This window comes from Betta splendens, chromosome 24, assembly GCF_900634795.4.
Source record: "Betta splendens chromosome 24, fBetSpl5.4, whole genome shotgun sequence".
Classification (NCBI taxonomy): Eukaryota; Metazoa; Chordata; class Actinopteri; order Anabantiformes; family Osphronemidae; genus Betta; species Betta splendens.
In genome coordinates this window covers 2,053,165-2,076,338 of record NC_040901.2, presented here as the reverse complement: position 1 = coordinate 2,076,338, position 23,174 = coordinate 2,053,165, and the positions used below count along the sequence as shown (strand labels likewise).

Genomic DNA, 23,174 nt, shown 5'->3' with positions numbered 1-23,174 from the left:
TGTGACCACAAATATCTATAGTGGCCACATTAAAGAAATAAGCACATTTGATCTTATGGAACCCAACCATGTAAATATTAGCAGTTTTCAATATTTTAACATGTTCTTAGAGGCTGACTAAGTGACATTATCCACCCTGCAAGATTAACCCTGTGATGTATTAACGGGTGTCATGTTTGTTGTGCTGTGCTGGATGTGGCATGTCTTTTATTGTGCTAATTCCATCTGGGAGGAGTATATAATTTGTATGATTATCATTATTATTATTACTCAAAACAAACCCAAATACATGACTATGCCAGTACATGTATATACTGGACATCACTATAAGATTTGCTTAAATCCTTAGTGAGATGTTTGCATGTTTTTTCTACGAGCCCCACACAAGCCCCACTATTAACCAGCCTGTTTTGCATACTTACGTTGGTTAACATCAGACATATACACACTGCTTCTCTGCTTCTCCTCTGCTACAACAGATACTATGAGGAGTCTGTTGACTGCTGGTAATCGTCTACTCACCTCCCACAGACCCCCCGCTGGTCTCCCAGGGATACACATGGCATATAAGGAGCCATGAAGCTGCGGCAGATGGGCATACTCCCTCTTCATGCCCACAGGCTTTATTTGTGTCACAGGCTGGGGAGGGCAGAGAAGCGTTATCCGTTAGGTGAGTGAGCAGTTAGGTCTCCTCTCTGAGAGGCACATAAAGAGAGCGGGAGAGTGAGAAGTGGGAGAAAACGTAGCATGAGAGCGTTGTCTGCTTGTGGTTCAGGCAATCATGAATCTCTGGGGACTGATGCCTTCAGGCTGTGATGCTTTATAAAGCATCTCTGCATATCATGTTTGGAATAAAGCCTCTGATTTTTTAGAAGGATTGATGGGAGACATACAAGACATGCACCCGACTTATATAATTCGTGATGATACTCCCTGCTTGGCGATCATTGACTGCAGATGATCTCACTACATACGTTCGTCATGTTTTGATTCCGTTTTGATCGACACGCACATCACCAGAAACTTTGTATTGTTTTTAGAGATGTATCAACCAGATCATATACTCGTTTTTAGTAGGAGAGAAACCACTAAATTGAATGTTGGAATGATGTCCATGAAAAGACAGAGCTCTTGTTTTTAAACATGTCTGGCCCAGAAGCAAATAGAGTAAACTCATAACTACACACAACTACAGTAGGTCAGAAACATGTTGCCTTTCCTGGAACCACAGCAACAGTTGTCAGATGTCGAGAGAAGTCTTTTATTTTTTTATTTTGATAAAAAAACAAACTGCAAATATTCTAAAGCTTTTAGTTCATGATTTACTGTAGAACAGAGAAGGTGAGGGCTTCATTTTTCTGCGACACAATGAGCGATGCTTCCAAACCAAAGTCTAGCTCCTGGATGAAGCCTTCACGGAAACCTGGCAGTGACACTGCACCAAAACCTCAGAAGTGACCAAATGAATGTTTCTCTGGCGTTCAGCCCCCATCTGCCCCTAAGAGCTTCCTATCTCTTCCTTCCTTTTCATTTTTAGGATTTATTGCCATTGACCTCAGTGAAGAAGGAGACAACACAAATATCCTGGACTGGTCTGTGTCTATGTACTGGACAGTTTAAAGGTTGCTTCTAAATGTCAGTCACCTGCAGCAGCAGCAGACAGCTATTCAGTCATGTAATCACACTGTCATCAGGAGTAACGTGAATGTCTCACCCTGAGACAGGACCAGTTAATCTGACCTGAAGTGACTCAAAACTCAGCAAATAATCTGGTAAATGCATCCCTGATAAAGGATGTGCAGTCATGACCAACGATCCCAGAGCTCTTCTCTGTGCTGGGACAAAGAATATAGTTCAGATTACCTGATGAAAATAGACTAAGCTTGATGTTTCTATTGAGACATGGGCACGTGACAGTGACAGCACGATGAAATGAACCACTCCAATTAAGAAGACACTTAAATCATGGGAGGATCATTTTACAACATGACAAGCGTCAGCTCACAACAACATTATGCTGACACCTTAAACACCCCCGTCGGGCCCAGCGGCACCAGAGCTGCCAGCTGCAGTCTGATATGAGACATGTGCAGCCACCATCGAGTTCATTAGCTTAATACGTGGACATCTGTTAACCGAAGGGTCGCACCTAACCCCAGCGCTCCTCTGGGAAATCAAACAGCAGCGTCCTGCTCTGTCGTCACTGTAATTACACTCACAATTGTCTTGTTTTGTTTCATCATTGGGAGCCACCAGTGTCCTGTCCAGAAATGCAGCATGTACTGGGCTGATGAAGGCTTTTGCTTTTTTATGATAATATACCACATACTTCTGTGTGTGTGTGTGTGTGTGTGTGTGTGTGTGTGTGTGTGTGTGTGTGTGTGTGTGTGTGTGTGTGTGTGTGTGTGTGTGTGTGTGTGTGTGTGTGTGTGTGTGTGTGTGTGTGTGCGTGTGTGTGTGTGTGAGAGAGAGAGACTCATGACTGAATTCTTTCTTATGGTCTTTACATGAAGCTGCAGAAGTGTAGGATACACTTCACGTAACACACTGGAGCTTTAACATTTATTGAGACGACTGACACTCTTCCACTTCCACTACTTCTTCTGTGTTTTTATTCCAACTTTGTTTTATGTCTCCTGCTCATGCTCTGGTCAATGAATTCCACACAGACTCCCATTTAATACATTTACAATATAATTTATAATATAATATTTAATATATTCCACTATCAGTAACCTGCACCATCCAGATGATGACCATTATTTGACAAGTTGCTGCAGTTTGATGATTTCTCGAAGAAATAGCTCCAGCAGCAACTGTGTAAAATCAACCATGTCTGACTCGTTTTATCAAATATGATGGAACCAATGTCAAAACAAGCTTAGAGTTTGTGTCTTTGAGTTGTTTGGCTTTCGCCTAGGTACTGAACTGAGCACAGACTTGACTCAGGATCACCCAAGCTGACTTGACCTGGTTTAACTCCGATGATGTCCTGAAGGCTCAAACAAATATATAAGTGTGTATAATTTACTAAATTCTTTTATCGACTCCTCATTCCCAATATATGAGAGATGTCGATTAAAGTCACATTAGTAATCAGTGTGAAGACCAGATGGTTTTCATGAACATTGTGAACATAAATATTTACATGACAACAAGACCCATAAAGCTGTCATAATTGCAGTGAAGTGTGGTTTTATCAAGTGTGCAACAACTAAAGGTCAACGAGTTGAACAAAACCCAGCGATGGAAAGAAACCGAATCAACCCAAAATGTGCTTTATGACGGTTCCAGATGTCTTTAAATCTCTACAGTGAGGGGATGTGGTAAGTCCATCAGCAGGTCCCACAGACCTGCTCAGACACAACCAGACGGCTTGGTCTGTGCTGGTCTTGTGCAGTGGCTAAAACCTGCTAACGATTAAAACCACACATCAGCCTCCTAATAACTAGAACAAGTTCTTCATTAAAGCTGTGAGCTGCCTTTTGCACTTTCTGAATCAAATCAATCAAAGGACAATTCACAACCGGCATTAAAGCAATAATTATATAATTAGAATTAATTAATTAGCTAATTAGAGATGAAATGTCTAACTTCCTATAAATGAATCAAGTACTCACTCAATCTGCTCACTTTGGAATATAATGTTTCATATATATATATATATATATATATATATATATATATATATACAGAAGTTTATTTATTTAAATTTAAAGAGAAGTTCTTGACCAGTTGTTTGGCTGGTGAAGACGATGACTGTTGGACGAGGTCTGTACTAAATCACACTGATGCTGCTCTTCAATGTTACCCAAGCGTTTCTCTGCCCGTCAGACCTCATGGCCTGAAGGAGTGAAAATGAGTGTAGCTTTTTATTAGTGTACAAGCGTAAGTGGATGATGGCAGCAAAGCTGGAACGTCCCTCAAAACATATGTCCAATTAAAGCTTGTTTATCCATTATCATTCCACATTTCATGAGTGTGTATCTAAATGAGGGGGGTCATTGGGTTTCAGAGGTTCACCTCCCTCCTTAACAGGAAGTCAGTGTTTTCCATGGGAATACATGGAATGCCAAAGGACACCCGGCCAAGCCGTGGAAGAATTCAAGGATCAGCTGAGCCACACTTTGGGGATAGTCTTTGCAGCAGCACTGCCCCCGCTCAGCTGGAAAGGAATGCACCCTTTCACAAGTTGAATTGAGGCCATGGCTGCATGGAAATAATAGGGGAAGGAGTCTCAGTTCATCTGTGGGTTGGATGATGAGATCCAGAGTGAGCATTAGTGGTGTTGATCCCCAGCCTTCAGCTCCTTTAACATCCATGATTCAAGACTAAGATGTTCTTCTTCTTATTTTAAAGGAAAACTTTACCAATTTTCAATGAGAGATGACCCAAACAAATATTTAAGAATGAAGAGACAATCAGAAATTATCATTTATTTCTCCTCAAACATCTCAGATGACTTTTTGCCATTGTCAATAGGCTGCAGGGATTTCAAATCCAAAAGTTATGTTGTTAAAAAAAGAAGACAAAAAAAAAGACATGACATCCAATAAGAAAGCTGTGATGGCTGAGTTGACCAACAGTTTCTATTTCAGCATAAAACTTTATAAAATCTCTCACTAACAACTCAATCAACAACTAAATGAAATGAACAGAGAAAGAGTATGACACTTATTAGAAATGAACAACATAAAAAGGTAACTCTCATCAGAAAGAAAGTGCAGCTGCAGCAAGTTTCTTTTCTTGTTTCCCTGGAGGAAGCACCCAGTCCTCACCCTACATGAGGGCAGTGCAGCCTGAGGTGCACCATCAGCTGCGGTCGACGTTTCCTGCACACTCAGCACCTTCAACGAATAGCTCGTTCCTATTAAAAGACTCCCCGTGCATCTCTGCTTCACATCAGGATGTGGGAATGTAATTATGGTTACCAAGTCAAAGATGGAGAACAGCTGAGGAGCACAACGCTGCCCAGGACAGAACTGCTGGGCTACCAGTGTTTGGTGATGATCTGTGTTGAACAGTTTTCAGTTTTCGCACATATTCTCACATATCTATATATTTACATGTGTCTAAATGTTTAAATTGTAGCAAAGACAGCAGAGATTTCAACGTGTCTGGTGAGCTAAGCCTGACATCATGCAGTAGTTTGAGGTTGAACAGCCACCAGCCAAGTTTTTTTTTATATGCTTTTTTATAGTTGGCCTCTTTATTTGAAAAGCAGAAAAGCAGCAGTAAGTGTTGCTGGCTGGAGGTGACATGTGCTAACCTGTGACATCATAGTGCACGTCTCCCCCTGACCTCCCCGGGGTCCGCTTGTATTCACAGCACAATGTGACTGTCAACATCCATCCCCCGTCCCGACGGGACAAGTGGCACATAATCAGCACCGTCGTCATTATGACCGGCTGGATGAGCCTCTATGGTCAACGCGGAGCTCGGCGGCTGCTAGAATGAGGCCTCAGTGAATGCTTCACTCTGCTGACAGGACCTGTTTGTTTGACTGCAGACATGTTGAAGTGATATATGCATAATGTGTACTCAAACATATGTGAGGCGGAGGATCCATTAATGAGGTGAGCAGATTAGGTGTGCTGTATGAGCAAAAAACCTACTCGCATGTCGCAGGTAGAAGTGCTTAAAGAGCTGCTTTAAAACAGTTTCGCAGCAGATTCCGCCTCAGCAAATTCACTCACAGTTAGTAGTGGTGGCACAAGTCACAATGTTCACAGCTGTGACTAACATCAGAGTCATCTTCTCAGGTGATTCCCCCCCAAAGGGTCATTTGGGGGAAGTGCTTTCGCAGTCGACGTCTTGGTTCAGCATCGAGACACTTTCAAACCTGTGAATACCAAAGCTGCTCAGCTCTTGCCAGTGCTCCCTTCTCCACTTTATATAGTCATTGGGCCTTTGAAAATGACAACAAACTGAACTGAGTTGGCTGTGCAGTGGTTCCTTCGTTCCTGGTTTCGCTGGGAGCCAACTGGCCTGTTCTCCAGCTGTAAGCAGTGTAATGAGCAGCAATTACTCTGGATGACATTTTAGCATCAGATCCCTGCTCACTACACCCTGAGAACGTAGCATGTGAGTCACCTCCAACATACAGGTGTCTTATCAGCGCTGTTAATCAGTAAACCAACACCATGCCTGCCTCTGGGATTTTATTTTATGTGTTCAGGCTCCTAGGTTTGTTCAGGTTCAGCAGAGTTGCTGCTATGGAGTCTTCTCTACCTTCACCACCCTACGAACACATGCATGTGCAGCTGTCATAGGCTTTGGGTTTCAGGGAGTCAGAGCGGCTTTTTAAAGTATGATCAATTGTGACAAGTCTGTTGGTACGAACACTTTTATCTTTCCTGTTACAGTCAACAGAAAAAAAGCATCCAAGGAGAAATAAAACTTTGCTGAGTGAAGCAATACTGGAGCAAACGAGAAGTGAAACGGATGGTCACTGTTTACAAGAAACCTGTGTTGGTTTCACTTACCCAATGCCTTTCACATTTACATTCATGTCTGTTGGTTGGAGTGTAGCTTAACGTGTTCCACAGGTTCACATATCCTGTCATTTTATCAGTATGATAAAATGAAGACTGGAAAATCTGAAGACACAAACTTACATTATGGTCACTACAACATCATTGTGGTACCCATTTGATTATTTATTTTATTCACATTCCATGTAATGATTAAAAACGGAAGTAGACACCATCTTCACAGTAGTGCTTCCATTTTCCTCGTATGCTGTTGTTTACCCACTAATAAATATTAAAACCCCTAATCTAGTTGCGTGTGTGTTTGTGTGTGTGTGTGTGTGTGTGTGTGTGTGTGTGTGTGTGTGTGTGTGTGTGTGTGTGTGTGTGTGTGTGTGTGTGTCTGTGTGTGTGCGTGCGTGCGTGCGTGCGTGTGGCGTGTGTGTGCAGCATCTGACAATAAGCATTAGTGTTATATCTACTGATGAAGCTCACACTGAGGAGGCACCACGTGGCCATTCTCTAATGATTAGTCCTCCTCCAGTTTAACATTTTACTGTAACTCTGAAGATGAAGTTTCATTTCCATCCTCATATTAGGATCCTGCCATCATGGTTTAATAGTAACAACACAAATTTTAACTTTTTAAATTCTGTAAGGTGGTGTATTAAAGATTCGCGAGAGATTTATTCATATTCAATGATATATATATATATATATATATATATATATATATATATATCAATTATATATTCAAATATATATATATATATTTGAATATATATTCAAAATACTTAATACAATATATATATATATATATATATATATATATATATATATATATATATATATATATATATATATATATATATATTGTATTAAGTATTTTGAATAGTAAGTGAAAGTGTGAAAGTGTAGTAAGTCTAGAAACTACAAATTATAGGAACAGAAGTGACAAAACCTAAATAGCTGTAAATGTCAAAGTACTAGTAAAATAGGACAAACCTTACTGCCATAAGTCATTTGTTGTTCATCCAGATACTTTAAAAAGTTATTGTTTCATCCAAAGTGTTTAAACAAGTTAAACATCCACACAGCAGATTCTCAATAACAGCAGTCAACAGGTCGAGCATCAGCTGAGCAGTGTAGCAATCTGTCAAGGCTGTGATGGATGCTCCATCACTGAAGCAGCACAAGGTCACCACAGAAAGTCAGCACTACACATTCAGTATGAAACCCAAAAACGGAATCATGGAGACTGATGTTTGCTTCACAGCAAATATGTTGCCCTGAATCTGATAAAAAACTACTGTCAGAGACGTTTTCTGTGACTATATTCAAAAACCTCTACAACACTTCAATTCAGTGAGACCAAAGTAAAATACAGAATATTTCGCTTTGTTTATATACAGTAGATGATAAATGATTATGTGGCAGATTGTTAAGAATAAACTGTTCTAAAGCTAAGGATGGTTTATGCTCTACAGTGATGTGAGCTATGCAGATGTTCAAAAGGAGCCATTGTTCTTTGTTGACCAGTTCAAAAAGGTTTTGTCTGATACTATTTGAAGTGAAAGCGCTTCTCTAAGGTATTTTGGTGGAGCACTGGACAACCCTCAGTGCTCTATAGGCTTCTATGGCATGTTGCTGACTCAGGCCGTTTGAACAAAAGCGCCCCCAGCTTATCGACTATAAAAAGGAAGGTCTCCACCAGGTAGACAAGCAGTTCAGCACTAGCAGCAGCGTTGCCTACAGTGACAACACCTGGCAGAGATGAGCTCCAGCGGCATGAGCATGATGAGCAGGATCATCTTCTATGAGGACAGGAACTTCCAGGGTCGCTCCTACGAGTGCATGGGCGACTGTCCTGACATGTCCTCCTACCTGAGTCGCTGTCACTCCTGCAGGGTGGAGAGGGGCTGCTTCATGGTCTACGACCGCTCCAACTACATGGGGAACCAGTACTTCCTGAGGAGGGGCGAATACGCAGACTACATGAGCATGATGGGCATGAGCGACACCATCCGGTCCTGCCGCATGATCCCATGGCACCGAGGTTCCTACAGGATGAGGATCTACGAGAGGGAGAACTTCCAGGGCCACATGCATGAGCTGATGGAGGACTGTGACAATGTCATGGACCGCTACAGCATGTCCAACTTCATGTCCTGCAACGTGATGGAGGGCCACTGGCTGATGTACGAGCAGGCCCACTTCAGAGGCAGGATGATGTACATGGGGCCCGGAGAGTACAGGAGCTTCATGAGCATGGGTTGGTCCGGATCCAGGTTCATGAGCATGAGGCGCATCACTGACTCCTGCTACTAGACTCTGATGAATAACAACTAAACATCTGTATGAGCTTCATGTCCAGATGTTCTGTAACTAAAATATTAACGGGCAAAATGTGGAAGAACTAATAAAGTTTGCTTTGTTATAAAACATGTTGGGCTTAACTTTGCTTCCTTCCAACTCTCTTCTGATGATCTTTACACTCCACTGTTGTCATGGCAGTAAACTGTCGGATGAATTAATATCACCCGAGTCTTAGAAGCAGCCAGTGTTCAGCTGACACTGAAAGGCTTCTTAAAAGGCTGGATGAAGTTCGCATCCACAAAATGTTTCTCGTCAACACATCTTTTGAACTGGTCAATACCAAATTTCCTCACTAGACTGACTATTAGTCAGCAGAAGAGGTTTTCAGCACAATACAGTGTGAACTGGATTTTCTTGCTTTAATGGTGCAGTCACTGACCACGTTCTCCGGGAATCCACAGACTCCTCAGTCAGAAGCTGCCTGTGAGGAGCAGGAGGCTGCCTGCTGATGGTGCTGCTGGTCACACGCCTGCATTGGGCTCTGTTCACATACAATCACTCACACCAGTTTCACCAGGTCGGATCTGCATCCTGCTGCTGTAACTGCTCTGACACGCAAGGATTTTGGGCCTCACTCTAACCTTCCTCTACAGTATTGTTGTTTTTCTTGGGTCATATGATCGTAGGTTGCTGCATGTAGATACTTACCTACACTTTATAATAAACAGTTGATATTTGAAACATACTGATACTTTTGTGTTTGACATGAGTGTATGTGGAACTCAAAGGGAGGGAGGCTGATGTTATTCGGCTGATGTGTTTATTGCAAACAAGGTGAGAAATGTGCTGGTGGACAGTGTTAGCATTTGTTGGTCACGTCAAAGCAGTTGATGTTATTGGCACCTCTGCAAATGGAACTGAAGTAAAATGCTGGTTCATTCATATAATAAACACAATAACTTACTTGTAGGGCGCATAATGAGATGCAAAGGTTTTATTCTTTTATAAAACACAGATTTCTGTGAAAAAATAAAACTCATTTGATTTAATGCTCTCTGGGGTTGTACAGTACCATTGATGTTTATTGTGTTTTGCTGGTGAGATGCAGGAGCAAAAAGTATTGATCAGTGTTTGTAAACAATGGAGTCAGAATGTGCGCACTAATGCTGGAGCCACTACAGCTCACACATCTAATCCCTTCACTGAATCATTTCTCTGTCTCATTTTTCACAGGGCAGAAGACAGTCGCTGAGACGTCTTCTGACAGGAAGCAACTATGTTCAGGGGTGAGGTATGAGCAGACAGTCAATGTTTTGTCTGAGAAGAAAACAGGAAGAAGTCAGACAGCTGCAGAAATAATTTATGGATTGTGCTCAAAATATCTCAATGTTTTAATGTTTTAATGCTGCCGTCTGCAATGAACTAAAGCAACACAATCTTCTTTGGTGAAAATTATCCATTTAGAAAGGTATGAGCAGATTAATCAGTTTTATAGATCTACTGTTTGTTCAGGCAAACAACAGTAGGACCTGAGTATAACAAGTTGAGCCACATTGTCAGCAGTGCAGGCATCTGCATGTTGGCAGGCCTGGCACTAAGGTTAGTCTAAAAGCTGTTCAAAGAACACAGCATGGCAGGAGAACTTTTATTAAAGCTGCTTTTGTGAGCCACAGCACAGGGGTGAATACTCCTGAGCCCACATGACTCTGCTGGGGAAACCAAACCACAAACACAAACACTGGTCTTGACGGTAGTAGGAGCAAAAATTGGAAATATATGAATGATGGTTGCTCCCTGCGGTCCCAGGGACAATGGTGGGAAAGGATTAGACACTGACAGCTTCTGGGTGGTTCATTGCATGTGAACCTCGGCTCAGACCCCAGACTGTGCTCACTTCACCCCACACATCAGACTATGATCGTGGCAAAACTTGTAGCCAACAGCTGGGCGATAATTGGCGAGTCAGAAAGACCCAGAACTGTAAAAAAAGAAATGGACTACTTCACCTCGTAAGGTCAGTAGGGTCATTTGACTGGCTGCACTGGTCTGAGAACCCACACCAGTGGGCCAGTTGTTGCTGAGAAGCACCAGTGCTCACTACCTGACCATGTATCCTACCATTTGACATGGAGCTGGACCAACCTCTACGAGTCACAGGCTGTTCTCATACTTGGTGTGTAGACTACAAACACATGGCTGTTTAGCCCTCATCCACTGAAACCACACCAGCACATCTTTTTGTCTGTTGTGTGTGTGTGTTATGTCTAGTAAATGATATCAGACAATAAAGTGACAGCTAAGTGGTACCTTATAGGAAAACTGTAATGAGGTCAATCAAAGATTTTGTTCAAATGCAAGACATTTGTTGAGTAAATGATCATCCACTGACAGAAAGGAGTTGCAAGGCAGGGTCATGGTGAGGCGGGTGCTGGAAACCTGCATGAAGGCTGGAGCCATATTGATGTCTTGTTTAAATCTTTATTAAATCTAAAGCATGTTGTCTGTCAAAAGATTTTGTACTTTAAATGGTACAGGGGTAAATTAGGAATTAGGAAAATGGACCAGGTTCTGGAATCAGTTTCAGAAGAAGCTGAAAATGGGTCAGGTGTCACCTCCACCGGGTTTTTAGCACAATTAAACGTATTTAGTTGCGTTGACTCCAGGGAGACTTGTACTTAGAGCATTACATCTTCTGGAGGCTTTGTGGAGCAGCCCATTATTTCCCTGTTCCTATAGAATAAGGCTGACAGACTGGAAAAGCTTGTTTAGAGCACAAAACGGTGGCTGCGATGAAATATCAGAGCAGTGACCCCAAGGCAGCCGGCGTGAGTATGTGGTGTTGGTTCTTTCACACGGCATCACTGCTACGTGCATAGGATGAACAGATGAAGAAGTAAGCTGTAGGAATGTGGTAGACTGAAGGTAACAGCTGCTCATGTGATGTTGGCCCACACAAAAACACTGTATAACACCAGCCATCACATTAACAGAGCTTTGAATATTTGGACCAGCATGTCTTTTTATTGTACTTAACTGCTAGTTTCCTTCGGGGACAGGGCTTCCTGACTGATGGTATCCATGACTGATGGTTAGTTGCTGCTACAGGTTTTGGGGAAAATCTGGGCTGATTAGAAGAGACGGTGTCTTCTTTTCATTATCTTTTGCTTCATCAACTTCAACATTGACTAGCTACACAAAGAGCAGTCAACTTAATCCTTGTGAACATGTTAATTGCAGCTTCTGTTTGTTCGTGTTTTGGCACATGGACCTGATTGTTTATTGTTAAGCGGCCTTCAATGACATTTTGGTGTTTTGCATGCAACTTTATATTTACTGTAATGTTCACTGACAGCAGTCGCCCAACATTTGGGTGAACGCTAAGGGCTGACACCACAGCCCCTCGCCTTTGGTTTTGAAGGCTAAGAATTGTCTACTATTACATATACACATACTTAAGACCTTTCTTTTTGATAAAGCTTCTAGTTAGAGATGCTTCATATCACAATGCTTTCCTTCTTCTATCCTCTTACATGCCACCCTGAATTGTATTAACGTTGGGAGTGGGCCAGTTCCTCTGATGCAACATCATTCAGTTTTGGGGGACAGAATATAACCAGGATGTAACAAGCTCAAAGAAGGGTGGTGGGATCTGCTTGTCTGAAGACCTGGCCTGGCAGCGTGTGGCTCTTGGCCATGTTACAAGCTGCCGTAGCAGGTACTCAGAAACAGGGTGCTGATTGTCCCTGGTTTCATGTGAGCTGAGTGGTGGCCGTTGGCCGGGTGGGTTTCAGTCAAGTAGATACAAAGTGACAGTGTGTTATTGTGATAGAATTGAGCAGGGGCCGCTCTTCTTCCAGGGGGTTCTGCTGGCCGGAGTCAGGACATTGTGATATGGGCCAACTTTGTAATGCGAGCTAGACCCAAACTGCCTGCTTCCCTTTGTGTGAGTGGTGAAAAACTGCTGTAGCTAACAGCTAAACCTGTTACTACAGAATACAGGCCTGACTCGTTTCCAGGAAAATGAACCGCATAGGGCTAAGACTTGTCTCCTTCAGAATTGCTTGGATACATAGAAAGAGACCAGTCTGGTGACTATTGTGCGGTGGAAAAGAAGCAACTGGCAGTGAATTATGGGAGCATACGACACAGAATGGGAGAACCTTTAAACCAAGTGGTTTAAAGGTAAAATTGTTTTAGCCACAAAAAGTCAAACAAATGCTTCCAGACTACATCTTCATAGGTGTGTTTGGTGATGAATGGGGGGCGAGAGTAAGGGGGGTGGGGTAAACCTCATGTAGGGGGTGCAGCCCCTAACTTCGCTACTCTCCAGGTCAAGGACCCTTACACACTCCTCTACCCCTCACCGCCCATTACATCGTCAGGGCATTGTGCAGCTGTTACCATGGAGATGTGGGTCAGAGTGCTGATGTGTGAGCACAGAGTGGATTTGGAGCTGGCAGCAGAGTACAAACGTCTCAAACCAGAGCCAGCAGTAAACTCCAGTTAAATCTAGGTCAGCAGGATTCTCCAAAGTAGCACGAGTTGCTGCAGAGGGCGAACAAGTGCGTGGGAGATGGGGAAACAGTGGAAGAGAGAGGGCTTTTCTAGCAGCTTTAAAATAACTGTAGTAAAGTACACTTAGCCAAGTAATAGGTTGTACATGTGTTTAAATGTTTTTAATAAGAAAACCATTATCTGGAAAACAAAACAGACAGGATAAGTTTAGCAAAACACATCACTATGCGTGATGACAAACACCTGTGGATTGGTGCAGGTGTGGCACGGGACCCACATGTAGACAGAGCAGATCCACATCCAGAATGAATGCAGATAAGCAGAGGAGCCGTAGGAATCGCTGCTCAGGACAACATGAATCCGGAGTTTTTAGTTGAAATGAACTGCAACACTACTTTGTGTGACAAACTAGATAAACTAGCCAAGTCTCTAACTGGGCTGTTCACTACTAAACTAGAACAAGTGTGGTCGCAAAGGCAGGGTTGAACATGGAACAAAACAAAACAGCAACCTGTGCTGTGGATCTAATGTAACATTTGTAGTGTCCAACCCTGGTCCTCGAGAGCTACTGTCCTGCTGGTTTTCCAACTCTCCCAGCCCCAGCTGATATTGATTGATTAGATCAGGCGTTTTTAGTCTATCGGCAGCTACCTGACACACCTGATCAAGGTGAGGGGTGGGGGGTCAGAGACATTCTCTTAAACTTCTGATGCAGGAAAATCAAACTGTGCAATTGTCATCACACACGTTGATAAGGAAGGAAATGTTAATATCAGTGATCTGTGCAATGGTAATGGTTAATCAAATCAAGAAGGAAATGACTGATTAGGTTTCCATTCTTCTTATTCCCCCATTTATTTAAAAATAGCACACAAATATTAAATACACAAATTAAATACACAAATCACCCTGAGTGATTAAAGCCTCATTCACTTCATTAGCATTAAATAGCATCGTGTCTCTGTAGCCCTGTGATTTGCCTAACGTACGAAAGAACAGGTGAAGTTCAACATTTGAATGTCCCAGGCACATTTAAAAACAACAAGTCCACTTGCCACGTTTACAACAACACACTTCTCGGGGAAAAACGAGGAACCAGATGATTTGATAGGTGCTATATTGTCAGTGCAGATGCTAAGTTGAACTGTATCTTGTGTTTGATAAGATGGATGAGCAGCTTTGACATTTGTCAGGTTCAAATGTTCCTTGTTTTTTTCAAGCATGCTGCTAAAAGACGAGGGGAGACTCTTAGCCAGTGCTGGTGTCACTTGTCGTCAAACTCCCCACTTACACAAGATGACTGTATCACCATCACTGTGGAATACTTTTATTTCAAGCAAGAAAGGGGCAGCAAAGCAAAATTAGCTGAGAGAAGGTCACGATCTGCCATCCAAGATGCACAACGCAAGCACCAATTCATTTGACAGTGGACTGATTACTTCACTGATGCACTGGAAAAGAATGATGGTTCATAATGATGGATGATGGGCTCAAGGCCATGATGGTACAGCACTGTGCCAATGTACTTATGCCATTCTTAGTATTTTTACAGACTTATCAGTATGTCCTTGCTCAGCATCATTGATCCAAAGCAACTGTGACCACGTCCTTTGCTGCTACAGTACAACAGCAGTTAGGGCCAGTGACTTACACTGCAGAGGGCTTGGGAACATGATGTCCATCGACCTTGGAAGACCTTTCAAAAGACCAGCATTCCACAGAGAATATGTACATGTGCCCTAGAGCCAAAAGGGAGAAAGCTCACATTCCCCAATCCCATACTCACAATTAGCCCGTGACAGACCACAACAGAAAGAGGTCTTGTCGAGGATAAAGGAGCCTAATTGAGATAAACTATTTTATTAAAGTAGCTTGAATGGATTCTGTTGACCTATGCACCGTGGGGGGCACACAGTCAATGTATTTCCCATAAACTGTGTGCAGATTAAAACCAGGCATGGGAAGCATCTCATGTGTCATACAACGGAGAGTTGGAGCGTTAGTACTGTAGCGACCACAAGCTTACAGATGTTTGAGCTAAACACTAAGAAATGCCACAAATCCTACTAGTTTGGGAGGAAGGAAGAAGCAGGAAATGTGGAGGGCAGAATGGAGTGTGTGTGAATATCCATCAAATATGAGACATAAGCAAAATGTAGAATCAACTGCTAACACCTTAGCCTTAACCTAAGGAGATTTCTCACGCTCTATCCCCCAAGGCCCAGAAAGGTTAACACATGATGCAGGTTGTACGAAACCACAGGTAAACAAGAGAACGTTGCTAAGCTGCGTTTTATTCTTTCACTGCACAAAAAACAACAGGGGACTCCTTCTTTGTGCTTTTACCTGTAATTGGTTCAAATGTTTCAATCTGTGTGCAACACTGCAGTCATATCATAGTAATATTTGTTGTTTTCCATAGCCTGCCAAGGGCTGAGCTCCTCCCCTGGGTCAGGATCTGGAGGCCTGCAGTCCTTATTCTTTCTCTTATTCTTCTTTTTTGGAGCCTGCAAGTTTGAATAACTGCTCATACCAAAGAATAGTCATTCAAAATGTGAGCTTCGAACAAACTGAGTTCAGGGTGCATCGTCTGGCATTTAATGAAGGAGCGTTTGACGTAGGGGAGGTTAGGTCACTGCTGACACAGTAAGATTTTATTCATTATAATAAATGAGTGGTGCAGACCTACAGTACAGTACATGCTCCAAACTGTACTAAATATGTTTATCAAGCTTTTAAACCTTTGTCGTGACACATGACTGGACTGTCCCAGACATGTTGAAAATGTGTTGAATTACACAGATCCTCACAGTTACACAGTGCATCCTCATGAACGACATGTCATGTCTGACAGGAAGTTAGGACAAACCTTAACTCTACTTTTGTGTTAGCATGAAGAACAGGAGTGGTGTGTAATAATAATAATAATAATAATAATAATAATAATAATAATAATAATAATAATAATAATAATAATAATAATAATAATAATAATAATAATAATAATAATAATAACCCACACACAACATAACATGTAGTTAAACTGGATACTGTGAATATTGAGTGGACTAAGATGAATATGGTGAGACAGTGCCTCCAACACCCGAAACAACTCCTCCAGAGCTGCCAGCTGCCAGCTGGCAAGTAGCCATGGAGCCTTTCCTTCCCTTATGGACTCCCACCCAAGCCTCTCTCCAGACTGGAAAAAAGAACAACCTGGATCAGCCCAAACGTCTCAGGTGTTATTTCAGCCAGACCCGGTTATTGAACAGAGCCTCACAGTCAGAGGCAGGAGGAGCTGACTGACACCATCAGCCATTTACAATATTGATGAAAGAGAGCTAGAGTTAAATCCCATCATAAACACTATAAACAAATGTTTCTCCTTTTTGTGCACACTGGCATCATCAAAAATATACTCATTACTTCCTTGTCTGTGCCTCCATTCAGATGTAGCATTTGTAGTGTGTGTTATTCTCTGTGTGCTTGTCTATCTAGAAGGATCTGAAACGCGGTGCTGTTGACGTGTGAACCCAGGGCCACTTCCTCATACAGGATAAAAGATGCTCTGACAGTAGCAAAGACTAGTTATGGTTGGCCTCTCATCGAGGAGTCATTTGTTAGAGCCTGTGCTTTTCACTCTGGGACCAGGTTATTATTTCAACATCAAACTGTTGGTGTTGAGGGAGACACTGATTACTCACAAATACCTGGATGAGTAGCATGAAGAGTTTCCCCAGATAAAGGGTCTGATTGCATCAAGTGCTTGTCATGATCTACTCCTGTGTCTGTAGTGGATATTTAAATTCAAGGTTCTGCTACTGTTCAACTCAAAGATCTGACAGTTGATGCAACAGCATCTGAAACAGGAAACCTAATACGTCAACATGCTCTTTATAAATCACAATACTCCTGTAAAAGGCCAGCATTTAGCTGATAATCATAATTCAACATGTGCCCTGACTTTACAGATTGTTGGGTCTACCATGACATTAATAACATTATAACAAAATGTATATCAAATCACGGTATTCATCAGAAGTCACATCTAATGCTGCAAGTTTTCATGCACATACTGTACAGGTTTAGTGGTCACTACTTAGTATGTACAGCTGTACAGAACTGAGTCTAGATGGAAAACTGATGAATGACTCAAACACAGAGTCAAAAATATTACAATCTCCCTCCAACGATTTTGAACAGTCAGGCTGACTTTGTTATTGCGCTGTGGACTGACTATACTTGACTCCGCCATCAGAAGATGAGTCTGAGACAAGAGATCAGCATTTCAGCTTGTGTTGTACTGTGTCTGTCTGATACACGCCACTAGTCTGAGAGTATATACAATCAAATGAAAGCACCCTCCCAGGTGTTAGTCATGTCAAAGTCCAATACAAAAGAAGCTTTGAAATGAACTAGTAACTTAGAAATAATGGACAAACCTGAAAAGCAAACTGTCAATGAAGATTCATTCAGGTGAGGTTGTTTGTGAGTCTGTGTCTGTAAGAGCAAATATCTCCACTAAAGCCTTTGGCAGCACTTAGAGTATACCACTAGACATATGATTACAAACTCCTCATGTTAATAGGTGCTGTTGGTGACCACAAGAAACTAAATGCCTTTAAAGACACCTGATGCTTATGAGCTGCTTACAGCTGTGACTGATGAACTGGACATTTGTTGCAGACCCTGAGGCTTCACGATTCTGGTTCTGTATCAGTACCTGCTGGCCTTTAAAGTCCTCCTTAGAATGCGTCGGATGTGAGGCAGCCACAGTAGTGGCCCTGTTTACTGAAGCTAGGGGTCAGACCTAACCTCGTGCTTGTCATTAATTGGGAGCAACTGGCTGAAGGGACGATCAAGGAAGCATCTGTAGATGTAGTAACACTGCCCAGGCCTTTGAGAGGAATGGTTTGTTTTTCAGAACGACAAACTAGAAACATCTGCTGTGTGAAGCCAAATGTTGACAGGAACATTAAGTTAGATCATTTTAAGGAATATCCTGATCTGTTCCTGTATGTCAGGCTGTCATGTGTTCACACTGCCGATATGCAGATACGAAAGCCCATTCGTGAAGCAGGGCTGTAGTTGTGGTTATAAATAGTTGATCACGTACACAGAACAACAACAAACATTTATGTATGCATTCAGTATGAGTAACAACATCTGCTGCAGAGTGGTCATAAAAATGTGATTTTAAAGAATACAAACAAGCAAAAACAAGATGTCATTAAAATTCTGAAGTGACAGATTTGTGGCGACAGCTTTATCTAAGCAGTGTACGCGCTCAGCATGTGGCCTGGCAGACTAAACTCCACTCTGCGAGACACGCGCTGCTCCTGCTGCATCTGTCGGCCACTGGTGTCCCCGCGGCTGCGGCCTGTGCTGAGACAGCAATCTGCACAGACAAAAGTCTTATCACCAGCCACAAACAACAGTCTGACCCACGAGCAGACACACGCGTCTGTGCCCCGCTTTAAATCTATCCTTAAAAGGGGACTGGTCCACATGCAGGCTTAGCAGCTCTGGGATCAACTGTGAACTGCTGATCCCAGAGCTGCTGAACCACTTATGAAAGACGAGATGCTGGTGTTACACCGTGACCTGCAGTTTGGCCTGAGGATGGGCTGAAGGAATGCAGCCATGGCCATTGTCTCAACATTTATTTATGAGGAACATTTAACATCAGGGTGGAAATGTGGATCAAATGTAGCTCACACACACAGTACATCCATAGAGAGAACAGGAGCTATATGTGCAGTAACTCTGCATTTTATTACTCCCCCTCAGGCGTTCCAGGCTTTGATCTTCACAGGCAGCTTGTTAAGTGCACTTTATTATAACTTACAGTAGGTCTGTTGTAACCTACGCCCTTGTTTCCAGGTACCCTGTGTATTTACTAAGTTTATTTCTGAGACCCTATTAAAAACAAAACACAAACAGTTTTAAAACAAGTCTGGAGTCATGAGCTTAGTGTGCACAATGTCTAGGAACCTACAGAAAAGCAATGTGCAAATGTTACAGCTGCCCTGGCTCCCAGCCCCTTTAAGCTGAGCAGCTTGACAAATGAGAAATGCAACAATGTGCTGCTGTACTGCAGTTCTCAGGCAACCAGTAGAAGGTAGCGGTGTCAGTCAAGAAACTAGATGCAACATGATGTCTGTCATTGTTTCAGGCCTGTTAGAGAAGCCACCTGAGTGTTCGCTCAGAAGGAGGTCACAGTCACATGGTGACTAGGTAAACGACAGCTGGATCAATCAGCGTGGCCCGAGCGTGGAACACAAGACTGAATCCTTCAGACAACCATCATATGGACGGTTCCCAGTGCAGTCCCCTGATGTTTGCCCTCCCCCGTGTGCACCTTTGTCATTGTCTTCGTCACCTCGTACAATTGCTGGCCTGTTTCCCCAGGATGAATTAACTCACAGTCTTTCTGGGTTTCTTTGTTTGTGTGTGACGTGTGAGGGTTAGATTTCTGTCTCACTTTGTAAAACTTGCATCTAAAACCCGTTTGTGTTACTGGTTTTTGGACAAGCCTTCATTACTTACATATGTTTACTAGCAGGTTACATTAAAGATGAGCTATCTGAACTAATGAATCTGTGTTCCAGAAGTGAAACAGTAACGCCACTCTCCTGAAAACTGCAGGTTTACTGGCTTTCTATAAGTACACACAACAATAAATAGAATGCTATTTTTAATCCTAATTTACATGTATATATAGACTCTACTTCTCTTCATACTGTGACAGAGTTGTAATTTTTTTCTGTGAAACAGCTACTCAGCTGAGACAGCTGTTGAGAGAGATGCACAGCAAATTCATCAGTAAGGCCAAACTTCACTTAGAATTAGCGCAAGTCAAACTGCTGCAGTGCTCCTGACGATAGCTAAGAACGTCAGTGTGAGCTACAGGTGATATGAAACAAATCGAATCACTAATCAAAAAGAGAGACTAGTAAAAAAAGATTTTGCAAATAAAAAAAGGAGAAGCAAATATTTTAACATCTAACTTTAAAGACCTTCACTGAATTAAGTCTGCAACAGGAAAACAGCTGAAGGCTCTGAGGCTGTGAGCTGTGGTGAATGTTTTGCTACAGTATCTGAGCTGGCTCATGATGAGACAACAGGCAGAGCAGCAAAGAGGAAGAACCGGAAAACAAGTGTCCTGTTTCTTATCAGATTCTCCCCCTCGGCCAAACGGCTCCTGTTTTGTGCTTTATGCAAATAAAGAGTGTGAAGTCACCGCTAGTGATAAGCCCAGCATGGTGTTTGACATGCTGGGTGCCAGTATGGCCATCTGTGAGTGCAGGGGCACGCCCAAAGCAGGAGCTACTCGCTGAACTCTCCTGGCCAGGGAGGGGGACCTGAAACAAATCAAAGAGAGCAGGAACCGGGGCCAGATCCGCTGAGGAGAGTGGAGACCTGCAATTATCCAAGCAAGCAGAAGGAGCCACCTCTCCCCACCTACAAACTCGAAGCTCACGTTTCCACAGCTTTTGTGTGGCCCTGAGTGTTTGGTTCTATGTCTTTTGTATAGAAAGCACAGGAACAACTCAGGTTGATTCAGGCACAATAGACCCAGCAGAGAGTATTCTTGTAACGGCAGAAGAAAATCTGTGGACAGACATTTACGGTTTGAAAGATTAGGTTTTAAAGTACCATCCTTGTCCCATTCAGGCAGGTGAGGGCTCTTCCCTGGGGAGTTTCTAAACTATTCACCTTCCTGTGTTTTGCTCCCTAAATGCTGGTAAATGTAGTCTGGTACTCTAGAGAGCTGAGGACCAAACTTTCAGGTGTCACATGTGCAGATCACGCTGAACAGCAACAACCTTAAAAAAGGTCATCACATGCTGGAGCAGGAAGGCTCTGAGGGTGAACCTTATACAGGCATTATGGTGCAGACAGAATAATGCAGACCAAGATGAAAACTCAGTTCTTTTTACAGAAGCCAATTAATCAAAGTCATTATGTTCCCTCTTTACTGGCAATGTTCCTGTTTCCACAGAATGACAGCCTGATCGCCCCTATAACCAGCGGATGAGAGATGGGTTTCCCCACATCTGTGTTTGTCCATGTTACCAAACATTTACTGTATGAGATGCAGGAAAACCAGCACAATCTGCAGTTAGTGAAGATGCATTCTGCTAATACAATGATTGCTTAAACATCAGGAGATACTGAACTTCAACAAGGAAAAGCCATTGCATAGTGAAGTGTTCCAATCTGGTGGAACCATCTGATAGTGTCCTGCTTGGCTGTAACTGAACAGAATAGATCTCAAATAAACAGATTTACGTAAAGTTGATCCTTTAGCCAGTTTTGTGTCTGGACTGTGTGCAAGCTCAGTGGGGGGCACGCCGCTGCAAAGCCAAGTTTCATTCACAGGGGACAGCAGCTGTTGCTGGCCCAGCTTTTTACAGAGGACGATAATGTGTGACTCAGTGGTCTTGGGGGGGTTGGAGATTATAACTCACAGAGACCAGCTCTGCTGATTTGCATTGCTCTAGATAACATTAAAATGGTCCAGGAAGCCCACCATGTCTGTTCAGCTGTGGTCAGTCCAGCCAAGCACAACCTCCAGTTGATTTGCATTGCAAATGCTGATGTGCCACCTATAGTATACTGCTACCCTAACCCCAACTACTGCTACACACACACTGTGGTGTTCTATACTTACTCTAACTTGATGATCATCTGTAAAGAGAGCATGAAATGTGGCCAGGACATTTATCTCTACACATTATTATATACTGTGTGATTATTATAATTATCATTATCTTAAGGAAGCTCACTAGTCAATGTTATCATCATTTATAAGAATATTTAGCTGTGTAAAAGACCCTTATAAATAATCAGACAATATTTGGATATAAAAAATAAAGCAATAGAAATCAAAAAAGCAGAGTCTACAATGCTGCATTCAAGGCACAGGCATCAATTAACACAGAGATCTGATTGACAGTGAGAATCCTGTTTTTCATCTGACAAATATCCAACTGTTTTTTATTTGTATGACCTGGTCTCCTAATGGTGTCCATTAAGTTGCTAACTCTAATTGTCCGACCCAGGTATTTTCCAGCTATGAAACTGCAAAACGACCCACTTCACTCTAAACAGAACTACATCAGATTCTCTGGTTAGATGACATTTTAGAAGTGCATATATGTGCACAACGTGGTTTGAGGCTGGAGCCTATTTTCCACAGTCATCAAGGAAGGATTATCTCATCCATGATCAAACTTGTGTAGGATTTATTGGACTTATTCAGCTGCAGTGTGATAAAGCAGAGGTTTTGCCAGTCCGATAGCGAAAGGCTAATGCTAACAAAAGCCATTTCCATTTCTTTTCAGATGAAATCAAAGCTTAGCTAAGTAACGTCAGCATTAGTGTCAATGAACTGGTTTAATGTGGACGCATGTGTAGATGTCTTAGGATTCAGACTGGACCTATAACACTGGTGAAGAACTAAACAAAAAAAGACATCTTCTTGTGTTATAGACCTTTTTGTTTTAGCTTGTAGCTTATGTGTGTCGTTATAACTACCAATGGATAAAAGAAAAAAAGAACAAATTTTATAGCTTGCACAATTTGGATCTTGTTCGTACAAAGAGAAAACATGCTTTGTATTTAAATATTCTCCACCTGGTTCATTGTTGTGTTAGTAATTCAAAATAATTGTTTTTGTAATTGAAAACAAGCCACAACCTTAACTTTGTTTTTTATTTTTTGGGAAAATGAATTTTCCGAAGTTATATGTACCCTGAACGCACCTACAATCTTATTGTTCACGCCCTTCTGAAACCCCGCCCATTATCTCAGAAGAGGGCTCCGATTGGTGAAAACTCTATGCAGTGCCGTCATCATTCAGGACGC

The 23,174-nt window shown here is 42.3% G+C and overlaps 1 protein-coding gene across 1 annotated transcript; it reads left to right on the top strand.

Annotated features, from left to right (window-relative positions):
- Positions 1-8,193: 8,193 nt before the first annotated feature.
- LOC114849545 (gamma-crystallin M2-like) lies at positions 8,194-8,914 on the top strand. Its single transcript, XM_029141126.3, has one exon. The coding sequence runs from the start codon at positions 8,244-8,246 to the stop codon at positions 8,796-8,798; it is 555 nt and encodes a 184-aa protein (XP_028996959.1). The 5' UTR covers positions 8,194-8,243; the 3' UTR covers positions 8,799-8,914.
- The last annotated feature ends 14,260 nt before the right edge of the window (positions 8,915-23,174 follow it).

Coding starts and splice junctions, on each gene's coding strand:
- LOC114849545 (XM_029141126.3), top strand. CDS start 8,244: ATGAGCTCCAGCGGCATGAGCATGATGAGCAGGATCATCTTCTATGAG.